This window comes from Eumetopias jubatus, unplaced genomic scaffold (assembly GCF_037043125.1).
Source record: "Eumetopias jubatus isolate StellerSeaLion01/CBP00866 unplaced genomic scaffold, mEumJub1_p1.0 scaffold_10, whole genome shotgun sequence".
In the NCBI taxonomy this organism is placed as follows: domain Eukaryota; kingdom Metazoa; phylum Chordata; class Mammalia; order Carnivora; family Otariidae; genus Eumetopias; species Eumetopias jubatus.
The window spans coordinates 59,312,281-59,329,988 of record NW_028274816.1 but is presented as its reverse complement, the minus strand read 5'-3'; the positions used below and the strand labels follow the sequence as shown (position 1 = coordinate 59,329,988).

At 47.6% G+C, this 17,708-nt stretch overlaps 2 protein-coding genes and 1 pseudogene across 7 annotated transcripts in view; 2 read left to right on the top strand and 1 right to left on the bottom strand.

Moving 5' to 3' along the window:
• The first annotated feature begins 592 nt into the window (after window positions 1-592).
• LOC148163259 (sialic acid-binding Ig-like lectin 14) lies at window positions 593-16,777 on the top strand. Of its 5 annotated transcripts, none has more exons than XM_088027812.1 (7): window positions 593-693; window positions 776-1,147; window positions 1,373-1,651; window positions 1,834-1,881; window positions 4,288-4,545; window positions 4,655-4,808; window positions 16,690-16,777. In XM_088027812.1, exons 1-7 carry the CDS (start codon window positions 657-659, stop codon window positions 16,724-16,726), a joined length of 1,185 nt encoding a protein of 394 aa, XP_087883938.1. In that variant the 5' UTR covers window positions 593-656; the 3' UTR covers window positions 16,727-16,777. The 5 variants fall into 5 exon arrangements, with proteins under 5 accessions (XP_087883938.1, XP_027947279.2, XP_087883937.1 ...); XM_028091478.2 differs by lacking the exon at window positions 16,690-16,777 and adding an exon at window positions 4,946-6,121 and having other exon boundaries at window positions 4,673-4,808; XM_088027811.1 differs by lacking the exon at window positions 16,690-16,777 and adding an exon at window positions 4,946-6,121.
• LOC148163260 (syntaxin-12 pseudogene) lies at window positions 15,859-16,693 on the bottom strand (annotated as a pseudogene).
• SIGLEC5 (sialic acid binding Ig like lectin 5) overlaps window positions 16,730-17,708 on the top strand; it is a 13,272-nt gene continuing 12,293 nt past the window's right edge. Inside the window, exons 1-3 of one of the 2 annotated variants that reach the window (XM_088027803.1) lie at window positions 16,730-16,825; window positions 16,977-17,053; window positions 17,136-17,507. In XM_088027803.1, coding sequence (XP_087883929.1) covers window positions 16,734-16,825; window positions 16,977-17,053; window positions 17,136-17,507 — 541 coding nt within the window. In that variant the 5' untranslated portion in view covers window positions 16,730-16,733. The remainder of the gene's footprint in view (window positions 16,826-16,976; window positions 17,054-17,135; window positions 17,508-17,708) is intronic. The other variant, XM_028091477.2, reaches the window with a different exon arrangement.

Genomic DNA, 17,708 nt, shown 5'->3' with positions numbered 1-17,708 from the left:
TTTGTCCCTGATAACTTCTCTCCTGACAGAGGGGCAGACCCTGCCACCTGGCCCCTCAGCCTGGGAGCCTCTCTTTAGAGCTCCACCCTGTGCTAATGCATTTGCTCAGGATCTTTTCTAGCGCCCAGAGGCGCTATTCTCAGGAAACTGGCAAGGTGGTGTTCTCTTCCCTGTGCAAACATGGTGCATGAGGAGGGACGCCTGGGTGGCGCAGTCAGTGAAGTGTCTGATCTCGGGGTCCTGGGATGGAGCCCCGTGTGGAGACCCATGTCGGGCTCCATACTCACCAGGGAGTCTGCTTCTCCTTCTCCCTCTGCCCCTCCCCCTGCTCATGCTGTCTCTCAAAAAAAAAACAAAAACAAAAACAAAAAACAAAAAACACATGTTGCCCTAGGAAAGGGCCATAGTTCTGGGGCCTTATCCCCCTAGGCAAGCCTCTCACCATCCGCAAATGGCAGGGAGGCAAGACGGGATGATTTCTCAGCCCTACTTCACCTCCCATGGCCCATGCTGACTAAGTTCCCCTTCTGTGGTGACCACAGCTCTGTCACACACGGCTTCCTGTTGGGGCTTCCTTGGCCTCAACCTTCATTCGGGCCATTTCCTTCCCTGACAGAGGAACCCGAACCCGGGCTCCTGCCCTGGCCGGTGCAGACATGGTGCCCCTGCTGCTGCTGCCCCTGCTGTGGGGGGGTAAGTGGGCCAACGGAGGGGGGCTGGCTGGGCACAGGTGGGAGTGGGCTGGAGCTGGAGCTGAGCCTCTGTGTCCCCCCAGGGTCCCCGCAGGAGGACCCACGGTTCAAGCTCCGAGTGCCGGAATCAGTGACGGTGCAGGAGGGTCTGTGTGTCCATGTGCCCTGCTCCTTCTCCTACCCCTGGAGCTCGTGGTCTTCCCCTAAGAAGCTCTACATATACTGGTTCCGGGGAGGGGACAACGATTATCTTGTGGCTACAAATGACCAAACGAAAATGGGGAAGATGGGGACCCAGGGCCGATTCTACCTCGTCGGGAACCCCTGGCACAACAACTGCTCCCTGAGAATCAGAGAGGCCAGGAAGAGTGACGAGGGAGTCTACAGTTTCCGAGTGGCGACAGACCACATGGCATACAGTTACAGAGCTAAGAAGCTGACCGTGAAGGTGGCAGGTCAGGCAGGGGCCCCGGGAGAGGGCTCTGGGACATGGAGACCCCCCTCACAGAACAGGAGCAGGACCCTGGAACACTCCTTGCTCCAGGTCTTGGGGCTGGGATGGTGGGAAGACGGATGGGGGCCCGGGGTCAGCTTGTGCCCTGAGGCCCTGGTCCCTCCCAGGGTCACACTCTGGGTCCCCACCTGCCTGGGGCCCAAGCACCTCCCTCTCTCCTCCTCAGCCCTGACACAGAAACCCGACATCCACTTTCCGGAGCCCCTGAAGTCTGGCTATCCCACAAACCTGACCTGCAGTATGCTGGGATCCTGCGAGGAGGGAAGACCTCTCACCTTCTCCTGGGTGGGGCGTGCTCTTGACTCGCTGGACCCCCAGACCCTCCGCTCCTCAGTGCTGACCCTCACCCCGAGGCTGCAGGACCATGGCAGCAACCTCACCTGTCAGGTGCACCTGCCAGGAGGTCAGGACACCGTGGAAAGAACCATCAGGCTCAATGTCTCCTGTGAGTGCTGGAGGGATGGCCGGGTCCCCCAGGGCGCGGGGAGTGGGGAAGGCATCAGTTCTGGGATACTTCTCCTGGGGGGAGGTTGGGGGAAGTCACAAAGCCCATCCCTTCCAGTTATGGGGCTCCTGGAACAAAGGGCAAAAGCCCACCCTGCCCCTTACCATATCTTTCCTCTTCAGACGCTCCACAGTTGATGACCACCCGCATTTTGCAGGGAAACTACACAGGTAGGGAAGATCCTCTCTTCCCCGGGGCTGTGATGGGAATGGGGTGTGCCTGCTCAGGGCTCAGGGCTTGGAGATGAGACTCTCCCTCACTCCTCATCCCCCTGGGTCTGTGTCTGCCCCCCACCCACCTCACTATTATCTCCTGTGGACCCAGGATTGCTTTCAGCTGCTGCCTCGACTTTTCTTTAGTTTGTATTATGTATGTTTTATTTTTTTTTAAGATTTTATTTATTTATTTGAGAGAGAGAATGAGAGAGAGTGCAAGAGGGAAGAGGGTCAGAGGGAGAAGCAGACTCCCCGCTGAGCGGGGAGCCCGATGCGGGACTCGATCCCGAGACTCCAGGATCATGACCTGAGCCGAAGGCAGTCGCCCAACCTACTGAGCCACCCAGGCGCCCCTATGTTTTATTTTTTTTAAGATTTTATTTATTTATTTGACAGAGAGAAACACAGTGAGAGAGGAAACACAAGCAGGGGGAGCGGGAGAGGGAGAAGCAGGCTTCCCGCTGAGCAGGGTGACCGATGCGGGGCTCGATCCCAGGACTCTGGGACCATGACCTGAGCCGAAGGCAGACGCTTAACGACTGAGCCACCCAGGAGCCCCTATGTATGTTTTATTTTAATTGAGTTCTAATTGACGCATAAGAGTAAGTTTCAGGTGGACAACAAAATGATTTGGTATTTGTGTGTATTGCAAAATGATCACCACAGTAAGTCTACCTAACATCCCTCATCACACATAGTTACCAATTTTTCTTCCTTGTGATGAGAACATCTGAGATCTACTCTTTTAGGGACTTTCAAATATACAACATAGCGCTATTAACTATAGTCACTGAACTGTGCATCACCTCCCGTGACTTATTTATTTTATAACTGGAAGTTTGTGCCTTTTGACCTCCTTCCTTTTTTCATTAGCTTTAGAGTTTATGGTTGTTTCCTTTTTTTAAATGATTTGTTTATTCACATTAGAGAGATGGGGGAGAGGGGCAGAAGGAGAGGGAGAGACTTTTTAAAAATATTTTATTTATTTATTTTTGAGAGACAGAGCATATGAGTAGGGGGAGGGGTAGAGGGAGAAGACTGCCTGCTGAGCAGGGAGCCTGATCCAGGATTCAATCCCAGGACCCTGGGATCGCGACCTGAGCTGAAGGCAGACGCTTAACCGACTGAGCCACCCAGGCGTTTATGTGTAATTGTAGTAAAACAGACACAATGTAAAACTTACTGTCTTCACCATGTTTAAGGCTAGAGCTCAGTGGTGTTGAAGGCTTTCACGGTGTTGCAACCGGTCTGCCAGAGCTCTCTCCATCTTGCAGAACCGAAACTCTATGTCCATCAGGCACTGACTCCCCAGCCCCTCCCCCAGCCCCTGGCAACCACCCTTCCAACCTCTGTCTCTGTGATTTTGACTGCTCCAGGCTCGGCTCCCTACGCTGGAATTTCTGTCTGCACTCCTTCATCGCTGATCTAGTCATTTTCGGTAGGACCCTCCGATGTTCCCAGTCCCCGCAGCTCCACCCTGGACCCCTGCTGTTCTCTGTGTCCCCTTTCCTGGGCATCCTCATTCTACCCCATGTCCCCACTTGTGACCCCATCCCTATTCTGACCCTATCCTGGTGCCTCCTACGACTTTCTAGCTGGCCACAGATCAGACATGCAGCTGACTCTTGCTGATGCCTCTCTGCGTCCGCTACTTAGCCCCGGGGCGGGGGTAGGGGCTCTGGACACCACGCTAGATAACTCCCCTTCTCACCAGCCGCACCCCATGAGTCAGCGAGTCTCGAGAACTTCATTTCTCAAATCATTTCCCTCTTCTTGCCTTTGGCCCCAGACCAGCTCCAATCTTATCCTGGACCCTGGACTATTGCCTCAGCATCCTCCTCAGCCTCCCTGACTCCTGTTTAATCTCTCTGGTGCAGGCCCCACTTGGCCCCAGCAGGGTCTTTCTAGACCCAGCACTGATTTGCATTTCCCCTACTCATAGCCCCTACTGCTTCCCAGTAACCTCAGGGCAAAGCCCAACGCCCTCAGCCCGGCACTCAGAGCTCCAAAATTTCTGACTCTGCCTTCTCTCCCACCGTGATCATGTCTTTGGTGCTCCGGGTCCTCCCTGCCAAGTTACAGGTACACGTGCGCTTCCCCTCGTCTGCCAGGCGGTCTCAAATTCTTGGCGCATCTCCGCCAGAGCTGCCCGCCCACCACTCGCCCTGCCCACCTCAGCAGAGCCCCCTTCTTTCTGGTGGCCCGACTTGACCACCAGAGTCATTGCCCCTTCAGCCACGATTAGCCTACCCCTCAGCCCTTGTCACATGGCCCTGTCTTCCCATTTCTGGCTCTATGGGAAGACGGAGGGAGAGCTGGATCTCTCGGCTCCACCCACTTTGTAGTGAATCTCTTACCCAGTCCTGAAGACGCTGAGCAACCACACGTCGCTGCCTGTCTTGGAGGGCCAGTTCCTGCGCCTGGTCTGCGTCGCTGAGAGCAACCCCCCCGCCATGCTGAGCTGGTCCCGGGAGGGAAAAGCCCTGAGCTCCCCCCAGCCCTCAGCACCTGGGGTCCTGGAGCTGCCCCATGTAGGGGTTGAGGATGAAGGGGAGTTCACCTGCCAGGCTCAGCACCCACTGGGCTCCCAGCACGTTTCCTTCAGCCTCTCTGTGCAGAGTGAGTTGTAATACAGTTTCGGGGGGTGGTCAGTCTGGTCAGGTGTTTGGGATATAGAAGGGACTGGGGCCTGGGGACAGAACTTCATCCTCTGGACCCCCTTCCGCAGGAACCCCCTCTTCTGCAGGAACCCCCTCTTCCTGCAACTGTGTGACTGAGAAGCAGGAGGGCTCCTGGCCGCTGGTCCTCACCCTGATCAGAGGGACCCTCATGGGGGCTGGCTTCCTCCTCACCTATGGCCTCACCTGGATCTACTACACCAGGTGAGCGGGCCTGTCCCTCTCCAGGGAAGTCTGCTGATTGGCTCCTGAGCTCCAGCTGGTGCTGAGCTGTCCCACCCTGCCTGGAGTTAGAACTAAAGTGGTAGCTCTCTGATCTGAGACCCGTGTTGGTTCTGCAGGTGTGGAGGCCTCCAGGGAGCGGGGCTGAGAGGCCTGACTGAGCCTCCTTCCTTTTCAAGACGGGACTGAGGTGTGGACCTGGAGCCCAGGGGGACAGATATGGGCTGTCATGGTCAGCCTCTTCCTGGAACCTCTCAACTCAAACCTTCTCAGTTGTACCCCTGGGAGTTTAATTTGGGGAGGTGAATGAGTGATGACATGGAGAGGCCAGCACCATCAGAAGAAGTTATTACTTTCCCAAGGAAATGTGGCATGCCATGCTATGCAGGGCCACAGGGGAGGAAGCACTATGTCTTGGTTGGGAGGCAGAAGCAGGTGCAGGAGAAAGAAGGCTTGAAAAAGCCTTTCCTGGGTTTTGTGTAGGAAAGGTAAGGAGTATAGCTCAGGATCAGCTAGTTTGAGTCATTCTGGGGGGCTTTGGCCTATAGGGGTGTGTCTAGTTGTCTTGTACCTGTCCTTGGTGATTTATGGCAGGGTGTGTGAGTTAGAGAAAAATGGCGTTTGGGGGCCCCTGGGTGGCTCAGTTGGTTAAGCGTCTGCCTTCGGCTCAGGTCATGATCCCAGAGTCCCTGGATCCAGCCCCTCATGGGGCTCCCTGCTCAGCGGGAAGCCTGCTTCTCCCTCTGCCTGCCACTCCCCCTGCTTGTGCTCTCTCTCTCTCAAATAAATAAATAGGGTGTTCGGGGGACACGGGCTGGGGATTGGTTGGTTTGATCTGAAAGGTGGGCTCCTGGCAGAGCACTTTGCCCTCTTTAAGAACTGGCTGGCCCTGGGAGGTGCGGTCTCTCCCCAGAAGGCAAGCTTTTTAAAATAAAGGAAATAAAAAACTGACTAATACACACCTCCACTGATCCGCTCAGCCTGCCTCTCCTTGCTGGCACTGCCCACCACAACCCTCCCAACCTCCTCCTCTCTAGCCTCAGCCCTGCCCCTGCAAAGGGAGTTCCCCTGGCTTACTTCCCAGGACCCAGCAGTTACCTGCTTAACCCCTGAGTTTCTGGTCTCCCAAAGTTCCTTCTCAGTGTGGACAGCAGTACACAGTAGAGTCAAGAATACAGCTTTTCTTTCCCAGATGAAAGACACCTACCTCATAATAATTGCTACAGAACATCACATTTAATTATAAATAAAAGTCTTATTAAAAATGCAACATTAAAATTGATTTTACTGTTTAATGTCTCTGTGGAAGTTTCTAGAGCAAATTTATGTCTTAATCGTCTATCCTTTTTTGTTGAGCATGTTCCAAAGAAGACTTTTTTTTTTTAAGATTTTATTTATTTATTTGACAGAGAGAGACACAGCGAGAGAGGGAACACAAGCAGGGGGAGTGGGAGAGGGAGAAGCAGGCTTCTGCTGAGCAGGGAGCCTGACGCGGGGCTCGATCCCAGGACCCTGGGATCATGACCTGAGCCGAAGGCCGACGGTTAACGACTGAGCCACCCAGGCGCCCCATGTGCAAAAGCTTTTTATCTTGATGAAGTCCCAATAGTTCATTTTTGCCTTTGTTTCCTTCGCCTTTAGAGATAGACAATCCCCCATCACCTTTAGGAACTCTCCCACATATTGTGTTGGGTTGGCAGCTTTGTGTTCTCTACAGTTATTAAGTGTGGGAGATCCAGTCACCTTCTGTGGTTGTTAAATCTGAGCAGGATGCAGGATTTGCTATACTGGTTTGTACCATAAAACTGAAATCTGCTGCTGTGATCTTAGAAGACAGCCAGGTGCAGGGCACTTGGGTAACTCAGGTCAGTGAAACTTCTGACTTCAGCTCAGGTCATTATCTCAGGGGCCTGGGATGGAGCCCCATGTTGAGTTCTGTGTCAGGCTCCGCACTTAGCGGGGAGTCTGCTTGTCCCTCTCCCTCTGCCCCTCCCCCTGCAATGCTCTCTCTCTCTCTCTCTCTCTCTCAAATAAATAAAATAAAATCTTTTTTAAAAAAGAAATGTTTATTTTGGTAAAGTCAACATAACACAAAATACCATCTTGGCTATTTTGACCCATTTTAAAGTATACACTTCAATGGTATTAAGTACATTCACCCTGTTGGGCAACCATCACCGTCATCTATTTCCAGAACTTTTTCATCTTCCCAAACTGAAACTCTGTACTCAATAAACAATAACTCTGCATTTCTCTTCCTCCCAGCTCCTTGCAACCACCATTCTACTTTGTATTCCTATGACTTTGCACCATGTACCTCATCTAAGTAGAATCGCACAACATTTGTCATTTTGTGTCTGGCTTATTTCCCTTAGCATACTATCCTCAAGGTTCACCCATGTTGTAACCGGTGTTAGAATTCCTTTCTTTTCATGACTGAATAATATTCCATTGCGTGTATATACCACATTTTGATTATCCATTTATCCACTGATGGACACTTGGGTTGCTTCCAGCTTTTGTCTGTTGAGAATGAAGTTGCTGTGAACATGGGTGCACAAAGATCTGTTTCAGTCCCTGACTCCTATTTTCTTGGGTATCTACCTAGAAGTGGAATGGCTGGAAGTATCGGGATTAGAACTTTCAAATGTGAACGTGGGGGTGGGGATGTGAATTCATTTGGGTATTCTGGAGAACTCTTTAGTGCTATCCTCTGTAGCTGATTAAATGCCTACTTGATGAGGGAGCAATTCCATTTCCACCATGAAAAAAAAGTGTTAGTCCTCCTTTTTTTATTGAAAAATCCATATCAAAATTATAAATAAAAGCCAAAAACCAGAAACAAATGCAGTCACTGTATTTTATTTATTTATTTTTTTAGATGTTATTTATTTATTTGACAGAGAAAGAGCACAAGCAGAGGGAGAGGGAGAAGTAGGCTCCCCGCTGAGCAAGGAGTCCGATGCAGGACTCGATCCCAGGGCCCTGAGATCATGACCTGAGCTGAAGGCAGCTGCTTAACTGACTGAGCCGCTCAGGCATCCCGCAGTCATTGTATTTTAGAATAAACAACTTGAATGATATTCACACATGGAATACTAATTAAAAGCAAAAACAAGACATACAAATGGACAACAGACACATGAAAAAAATGCTCCACATCACTCGGCATCAGGGAAATACAAAGCAAAACCACAATGACATACCACCTCACACCAGTCAGAATGGCTAAAATTAACCACTCAGGAAACAACAGATGTTGTCGAGGATGCAGAGAAAGGGGAACCCTCCTACACTGTTGGTGAGAATGCAAGCTGGTGCAGCCGCTCTGGAAAACAATATGGAGGTTCCTCAAAAGGTTGAACATTTCAAGCTACCCTACGTACCCAGCAATTGCACTACTGGGTATTTACCCCAAAGATAGAAATGTGGTGATCTGAAGGGGCACTTGCACCCCAATGTTTATAGCAGCAATGTCCACAAGAGCCAAACTATGGAAAGAGCCCAGATGTCCATCGACAGATGAATGGATAAAGAAGATGTGATATCTATATACAATGGAGTATTATTTAGTCGTCAAAAAAATATGAAATCTTGCCATTTGCAACGATGTGGATGGAACTAGTGGGTATTATGCTAAGCGAAATAAATCAAGCAGAGAAAGAATTATCATACGATCTCAATGATATGTGGCATTTTAGAAACCAAACAGAGGATCATAGGGGAAGGGAGGAAAAAATAAAAGAAGAAGAAATCAGAGAGGGAGACAAACCATAAGAGACTCTTAATCATGGGAAGCAAACTGAGGGCTGCTGGAGGGGAGGTGGGTGAGGGGGTGGGGTTACTGGGTGATGGACATTAAGGAGGGCATGATATGTAATGAGCACTGGGTATTATATAAGACTGTTTTCTATATCTACAGACCTATGATGAAGTTAAATTTATTTAACAACCATAACTAATAACAAAGCATAGCAATTATAACAATAGACTGTCATAAAATTTATGGGAATGTGATCTCTCTGTCTCTCCCTTAAAGTATCTTATTGTGCTGTCCTCACCCTTCTTTTTGTGATGATGTGGATGATGCCCATGTGATGAGATGAAGTGACGGGAATGACGTTGGCTTGTGACGTAGTGCTAGGCTCCTTCCTATTGGCCTTCTGATGGGGTCAGCAGAAGGAAAAGCATCTGCTTCCAGACCACAGTTGACCACAGGGGAACTGAAACCACAGCAGGTCAAACTGTGGATCAAGCGGGTATAGTATAGCTGTTCTGCTGAGCAATTTTGCAAAGTGATTGTGCTCATTTGCATTCTCACCGGCAGGGTCTGAGGAGTTCTGGCTCTCCACATTCTCTCCAACACTGAATAAAATTAGTCTTTCAATTTTAGCCACCCTGACGTATGTAGGTGCATTGTTGTTGTTGTTGTTTTTTTAATGGGTCTTAATGAGAACGATGACCTATGTCTCAGGATTTTATTTTTTATCTTCTCTCTTTGGGGGAGCCACCTCCTGTGTGCTTTTGGCTTATTTTCAAGTTTATTTCATGCATTGTGTAGCTTGTATTTGACTTCATTTTGAGTTAGTCTTCCTGTTGGGATCAATCACCAATGATCAATGAGTTAATCAACCATGCCTATATAATGAAACTTCCATAAAAATCCAAGAGGACTGAGTTCAGAGAGGTGCCAGGTTGGTGAACCCATGCAGGTGCGGGGAGACTGCCATGCCTGGAGAGAGCATGGAAGCTCCGTGCCTTCTCTTCATACCTGGCCCTGTGCATCTTTTCTATCTGGCTGTTCCTGAGGTATATCTTCTTGTAATAGGCCAGTAATCCAGTCAGTAAAATGTTTCTCTGAGTTCTGTGAGCCACTCTAGCAAATGAATCAAATCTGAGGACGGTTTCCAGGGAACTTCTCATCTGTAGCTAGTCGGTCAGAAGTACAGGTAACAACCTAGATTTGCAACTGGCATCTGAAGGGGGTTATGGGGGTGGGAGGGAGGCTTGTAGGATCGAACTCTTAACCCATGGGATCTGATGCTATCTCCAGGTAGGCAGTGTCAGAATTGAATTAAATTGAATTCTTGGACACCTGCTGGTGTCTAAGAATTGCTTGGTGGTGGTGGTGGTGGTGGGGAACTCCTCCCCACCTCTACCTTTGGAATTGGTCTCAGAATACCAAAATAGATAATTTACATTCATTTTCTTGTAGCAAGGCTTCAAAACTGGTGTGTTCTACCCTTAGAGCACACATCCTTATAGCTACCTTTTAGGTGGTCAATTGCCATGTGTGTGACTGGCCATATTGGACAACATGGCTCTAGAACATAAATCTACAAGTGGAATTGCTGGGTCACAATTCAGCACTTCCTCAGTTTATTAGAAGATGCTATTTTCCCCTAAAGCACTTGTACGTTCAAACTCACAACCCCAAGTTCAAGAGTCTCATGCTCTACCCTGAGCCAGTCAGGCGCCCCTACTTCAATATACATTTTTTTAAAGGAATTTATTTTTAAGTAATCTCCACATCCAATGTGGGGCTCAAACTCACAACCCCAAGATCAAGAGTTGCATGTTCTACTGTCTGAGCCAGCCAGGCACCCCTTCAATATAAATTTTATAATGACATTATCAGGTTCCACAAAAATCATCAGGGGGATTGGGTGATATATTGCTCTGATTCTGCATATTAATTTAGATTCACTTGACATTTATACAGTATTGTTTTAACCACATTAACATGACATATTTTTCTATTTACTTACATCTTTAATGTCTATTAATACAGATTTTAAAATTCCTCCATTTAGGTGGTGTACATCATTATATTTTTGTTATATATGTCTCTAAATAGATATATTGCAAATATATTGATTTATGATGCTATTGTCTATGGCATCTTTTTTTAAAGATTTATTTATTTATTTGAGAGAGAGAGAGAGGGGAGGGGGAGGAGGGGCAGAGGGAGAGCGGGAGAGAGAATCCTCAAGCAGACTCCCTGCCAAACGCAGAGTCCGACATGGGACTTGATCCCAGGACCCTGGGATCATGACCTGACTGGAAGGCAGAAGCTTAACCAACTGAGCCACCCAGGTGCCCCCCATGGCATCTTTTATAAAATCCTATTTAAAAAAATTACTGTGATATGGAAATGGAATTAATTTTTGTAATTTGAAAATGTATCTGCATATGCTTTTGGGTTTTTCTATGTAAAGACGTCTTTTTTCTTTTCTTTTCCCTTCCTTTCTTTCCTTTCCTGTCCCTTTCTTTTCTTTTCAATTCTTATACCTTTTTCTTATTTTTATTGCCTTACTACACTGGGACTTAATGCTACTCCAAACAGTATGCTGTTTTTTGAAGACACCCTTTATCTTGTTAGGGAAGTTCTCTTTTATTCCCAGTTAGCTGTGAGTTTTATCATGAAGGCAATAGAAATCACCCAATGCTTAAATAATTTTTGTCTCTTGAGATTTAATTGGTCAAGGGCCAATCATGAAAATAGAAGCCATGCTATGTGTTTCAGCAGAGAGAATTTAATATGAAGAACTTGCTATGCAGATGTTGGGAGGTGAATGGAGCCCTGCCTAGAAGTCTTGGACCACTTTAAGTACCCGGCTTGAGACTTTTTTTTGGTCTTTTAAAATATTTTTTATTGAAATACATTTGACATATATCATTAGTTTTGAGTGTACAACACAATGATTCAATATTTGTATGTATTAGAAAATGATCGCCACACTAAGTCTAGTCAACATCCATCACTATACATAGTTAAACATTTTTTCTTGTGATGAGAACTTTTAAGATCTACTCTCTTAGCAACTTTCAAATATATGATACGGCATTGTTAATTATGGTTACCATGCTGTAAATTATATCCCCAGGACTTACTTTACAGCTGGGAGTTTGTACTTTTTTAAAAGTTTTTTTTTTATTTATATTTCTAGTAATCTCTACACCCAACATGGGACTTGAACTCATGACCCCAAGATCAAGAGTTGCATGTTCTTTTGACCTAGCCAGTCAGGCGCCCCGGAAGTTTCTACCTTTTGACCTCCTTCATCCATTCTGCCCGCCCCTGGCCTCTGGCAGCCAACAATGTGTTCTTTGTATCTCTAAGTTTGTTTTTGTTTTTTGTTTTTTAGATTTCACATATAGGTGAGATCATATGGTATTTGTCTTTTCTGTCTGACTTATTTCACTTAGCATACTGCCCTCGAGGTCCATCTGTGTTGTCACAAATGGCAGGATTTCCTTTTTTTTTTTTTTGAAGATTTTATTTATTTATTTGACAGAGAGAGACACAGCGAGAGAGGGAACACAAGCAGGGGGAGTGGGAGAGGGAGAAGCAGGCTTCCTGCGGAGCAGGGGGTCCAATGTGGGGCTCATCCCAGGACCCTGGGATCATGACCTTAGCCGAAGGCAGATGCTTAACCAACTGAGTCACCCAGGTGCCCTGGATTTCCTTATTTTTTTATGGCTGAAGAATACTCCATCATGTACATATAAACTCCATCTTCTTTATCCATTCATCTATGGATGGACACTTATGTTGTTTCCTATCTTGGCTATTGTCAATAATGCTGCAGTGAACACACAGGTGCATATATCTTTTTGACTTAGTGCTTTCATTTCCTTCAGATATATACCAAAAGTGGTATTGCTAGATCATATGGTAGTTCTATTTTTAATTTCTTGAGGAACCTCCATACTGTTTTTCAGAGTGACTGCACTAATTACACTCCCACCAACAGTGCACAAAGTTTCTCTTTTTTTCCACGTCCTTGCCAACACTTCTTGTTGCTTGTCTTTTCGATGATTCCAGCTTGAGATTTGTCGGACCACCAGGCGATGTGAGTTTATGCTGCACAACGTGGGAGACTTGTCTTCTTTAGTCCCTGCTTTGCTCAAGGCAATTTCCCCTGCAATTCATGAGGAGTGAGGAGTGGAGAGATATATCTGGTTAACTCTTGTTCACCTGGTTACCTCTTGTTACCTCTTGTTCACTCAGCAGAGACAGTCCTAGGTTCTGGGGAGCATAATATTTATACAAGCATTGAGATCACTCCTTAGAAAAGAAATACCACATTTGGCGTACGTGTGAATTTTTTTAAACGAGAAAATGAAAAAATGCATCACATCAAATTGCAAAAGGTAAAATGTGCAAAGTCAAAATATGAGACAACTCCCAAGAATTAGAGACTATTTTCATTAGTAGTATGGAATACCTCTCTGGCACACCTGCATAACACATGTTGCCTACGTTTTTTGACTGATACTCTTTTTTAAATTATTTATTTATTTATTTAAGTAATCTCTACACCCAGTGTGGGGCTCAAACTCACAATCCCCAGATCAAAAGTGGCATGCTCTTCTGACTGAGCCTGCCAGACACACGAAGAAATTGTCTTTCAATCCTACAGCTGTTACAAGAATGTCTAAAATGTTTATGATTGTTGTCAAGTTTGGGGAAACCTTATTGAGTTTCTTTCCTAAGAGGGCAGTAGGATTACAGGGTCTTTTCATACATGCTTTGAGCCCCTGCCAGGACTTTTCAAAAAAGGGTCCCTTAGGGCGCCTGGGTGGCTCAATGGGTTAAGCGTCTGTCTGCCTTCAGCTCAGGTCATGATCCCAGGGTCCTGGGATGGAGCCCTGCATCAGGCTCCCTGCTCGGCCGGGAACCTGCTTCTCCCTCTCCCTCTGCCCGCCCTCCCCCCAACTTGTGATCTCTCTCTCTTTCTCTCTTTCTGTGTCAAATAAATAAATAAAATCTTAAAAAAAAAAAAAGGGTCCCTTGAAGGTGGAGCTTCATTAGTTTCATGGAGGCAGATTTGCTTCTCTGCTGAAGCCAGATTTTTAGGGTCCCTGCCCAATGCGGCACGGGTCCCCCTTAACACGTGCTGTTTTCAGTGGACTTGTGCCATCGCTGTCCCACGAGACCTTCAGATTCATGAAGACAAACTTTTGAGGACGTCATGCTCCAAAAACCCCTCATAACAAAGGGGCTTTAACCCTTAGCTTTCCCTCTGCGTTCCACCCTCCCTTGGATTTGGGTCTGGAAATTCCTTTCTTCCTTGCCAGAACTTGCATGGTTTTAAGAAAATTTTAAGTGATCCTTTTCCAGAATGTTTAGGGTTTTTCAGCTCGAGGGTGAGTCACACTGAATCTCCAGGACTAGTCCCTCCTTCTCTTTTTAAAAATTATTTCTTGGGCACCTGCGTGGCTCAGTCGGTTACGCATCTCCCCTTGGCTCAGGTCATGATCCCGGGGTCCTGGGATCCAGTCCCGCATCGGGCTCCTTGCTCAGCGGGGAGCTTGCTTCTCCCTCTGCCTCCCGCTCTCCCTGCTTGAGCTCTCTCTCTCTTTCTCTCTGGCAAATAAATAAATGAAATCTTTAAAAAATATATTTCTTATTACAAGACAGCAATCTTTTATTGAAGCAATTTTTTTGTCTAAAACTATGCACGAAGAGATTAATCTTTTTTTATATTAACATAAGTCGAACATCACTATTCCAAACCAGTATTATTTACAAAAATGAGCCTTTTCATTGCTTTCTTGCCAGGTTCACGAGGACTAAATCTTAAGCCAACTTCAACATAGCTTTTAGAATTTTCCTGCCATCCAATACCCAGCAACACTTCTAGGGTAGGGGACAGCCTTTTCATAGAGATAGCAACATTCATTGTTCACTGGGACCGTAGAACCACAAGTGAACAACAATAAAATGAAATCATTCCAAACAATTCCCATTTGTCTTTCAAAAGCATGCTTCGTCTAAATCTCCCTTTCTAATACAGACTGGGGGAGAGAGACCCCAGAGAGTATAGTTATGTTAATTAAATTCACCGCTTTAAACAGTGAACAAGACGGTTTAGTGTGTATATGGGTGAGCTGCTATGGACACCAGCAGATAATAAAGAAAACTCCAAACCCAGAATAACATGTACCCCGACAACTGGACAGCTCCAATCCATACTTTTAATCTGGATCACAGTGAAATTGTTTGCTTTCCAGTTAAAGATATTGCAAAAATCTTTCAAAGCAGATTTCTGCTTAGAAATTCAAATGAAAATGTTAAGTAATAAAAAGTGCTGGCTTATTATATAGTTTCTGACAGGCTCCAATATCCTGGGTGCCAGAAGGTAATTCTATCTCAGTTGCTAGTAAAAAGAGGAATCTTGTATACACTAAAAATGTGATATTACAAGATTCTAGTGTCACCTGTCAAAACACGAATATCTAAAAAAAAAAAAGAATATCTAGAATGCAAATTTCAGTAAGCACTTGGGATGAAGGGCAATCAGAATACAAAAGCAGGCAAAATCCACATAAATTAACTCCTACTAATCTGAGAAATCAATATAATGTATATGTAAATTGAAAAACACTGTCTAGCTAGTCATTAGTTTCTAACTAAATTATGACAGGTGGTTTCAGCATATATGTTCTCTTCCTGTGATATTTGTTTGTTCTGTCAAGACTCCAAGAAGCACTGGCCCCTGAAAACAGCTCAGCAAAAGACAGCTCTGAGGCAATTGCTTCAAATTTGCCAGATAATAAGTCCCAAGACTGCAGTCATCACTAATAGGACAAGCACCAGAATGTAGATGTTATTTTTTTTTTTTAAGATTTTATTTATTTGACAGAGAGAGACACAGTGAGAGAGGGAACACAAGCAGGTGGAGTGGGAGAGGGAGAAGCAGGCTTCCTGCGGAGCAGTGAGCCCGATGTGGGGCTCGATCCCAGGACCCCGGGATCATGACCTGAGCCAAAGGCAGCCGCCTAACCGACTGAGCCACCCAGGTGCACCAGAATGTAGATGTTCTTGTGAGATTTTTTTTCTGAGAGTGAATCAGCTTGCTGTAACTGACCAGTGGCTCTGTCTGCATGCAACTTGGAGCTTTCTACATTGGCTTCTCTGCTGTCCTTGGGTCACCTTGGTCGTGGATCATCATGGCCAAATCTTTTTTTTTTAACATTTTATTTATTTGAGAGAGAGAGAGAGAGAGAGAGAGAGAGAGCATGAGCGGGGAGAGAGGCAGAGGGAGAAGCAGGCTCCCCGCTGAGCAGGGAGCCCGATGCAGGACTGGATCCCAGGACCCCGGGATCATGACCCGAGCCGAAGGCAGACGCTTAACCGACTGAGCCACCCAGGCGCCCCTATCATGGCCAAATCTTTAGACATCCGATGGACCTCCAAAATGTCAGCCTGCAGCTGCCAAATTGCCCTTCTTCACTCTTCAGTAAGTTCTGGATCCTGCTCTGTGATGGCCATCTCATCTCCTGGCTCTGCATCTGGTTCCACTCCTCATGGCCGTCAAATGAGGGGAGCTGCTCTCTCTTTGCCTCTCCTCCACAGAGAGAGGAGATCCATCTCTTGCTCTGGCGATAAGCTCCTTTTCCTTTTCAGACACTCTTCCCTGCACAGCCTGGAAATCCTTTACAGCCCCAGAGAAGTCATTCAGGAGGCCATCTTTCTGAAGTTCCAGTTTAGTGATTCATTTGTTTCCTTGGCATTTGTGGAATATTGCAACTGGTGCAGATTTTCCTCTGGTTGCTTGAGTCCCGCTTACTTCCTAGTTGGCTCATCAGATTCTTTATCTGAGCATCAGCTTGGCATATCGGCTGGATGTTGCTGCTATGCGTCCGGATGACTGTTGAAATCCTGGAGCCTGAGGCTCAGAGGGCTCCAGGTTTGGTACATGTCTAAGGGACTGTAGGACATGGTGAGGAGCTAAGACCCACTGGCCCTGCACAGCATTCCCTGAAGCAGCCCCGGGACTGGATGCACAGGCTGATGGGGAACTGGGAAGAGAAAGGGCTGAGGCTGCCTGCACACTCCGTTTCTCTTTTCTAGCTTCTCTGGCCCTCCGCTGACCTCACCCTTGATATAAACGTCATATGGAAGATGATCACGTCCAGATTCACATCTGGACAAGCATCTCAGCCTCCAGGGGGCCTCAGTATTCTCACCTGCTGCATCAGATACAGAGGCAAGCCCAGATAATTTCTCAGCGCCCCCCTCCGCATGGCCCATGCTGACTAAGTTCCCCTTCTGTGGTGACCACAGCTCTGTCACACATGGCTTCCTGTTGGGGCTTCCTTGGCCTCAACCTTCATTTGGGCCATTTCCTTCCCTGACAGAGGAACCCGAACCCGGGCTCCTGCCCTGGCCGGTGCAGACATGGTGCCCCTGCTGCTGCTGCCCCTGCTGTGGGGGGGTAAGTGGGCCAACGGAGGGGGGCTGGCTGGGCACAGGTGGGAGTGGGCTGGAGCTGGAGCTGAGCCTCTGTGTCCCCCCAGGGTCCCCGCAGGAGGACCCACGGTTCAAGCTCCGAGTGCCGGAATCAGTGACGGTGCAGGAGGGTCTGTGTGTCCATGTGCCCTGCTCCTTCTCCTACCCCTGGAGCTCGTGGTCTTCCCCTAAGAAGCTCTACATATACTGGTTCCGGGGAGGGGACAACGATTATCTTGTGGCTACAAATGACCAAACGAAAATGGGGAAGATGGGGACCCAGGGCCGATTCTACCTCGTCGGGAACCCCTGGCACAACAACTGCTCCCTGAGAATCAGAGAGGCCAGGAAGAGTGACGAGGGAGTCTACAGTTTCCGAGTGGCGACAGACCACATGGCATACAGTTACAGAGCTAAGAAGCTGACCGTGAAGGTGGCAGGTCAGGCAGGGGCCCCGGGAGAGGGCTCTGGGACATGGAGACCCCCCTCACAGAACAGGAGCAGGACCCTGGAACACTCCTTGCTCCAGGTCTTGGGGCTGGGATGGTGGGAAGACGGATGGGGGCCCGGGGTCAGCTTGTGCCCTGAGGCCCTGGTCCCTCCCAGGGTCACACTCTGGGTCCCCACCTGCCTGGGGCCCA

What these genes read in the sequence shown, in the direction of transcription:
- LOC148163259 (XM_088027811.1), top strand. Translation starts at nt 657, where the DNA reads ATGGTGCCCCTGCTGCTGCTGCCCCTGCTGTGGGGGG. An exon ending in GCTGCCCCTGCTGTGGGGGG is followed by an intron (nt 694 to 775) that starts GTAAGTGGGCCA and finishes GTGTCCCCCCAG; the next exon opens with GGTCCCCGCAGGAGGACCCA. An exon ending in GCTGACCGTGAAGGTGGCAG is followed by an intron (nt 1,148 to 1,372) that starts GTCAGGCAGGGG and finishes TCTCCTCCTCAG; the next exon opens with CCCTGACACAGAAACCCGAC.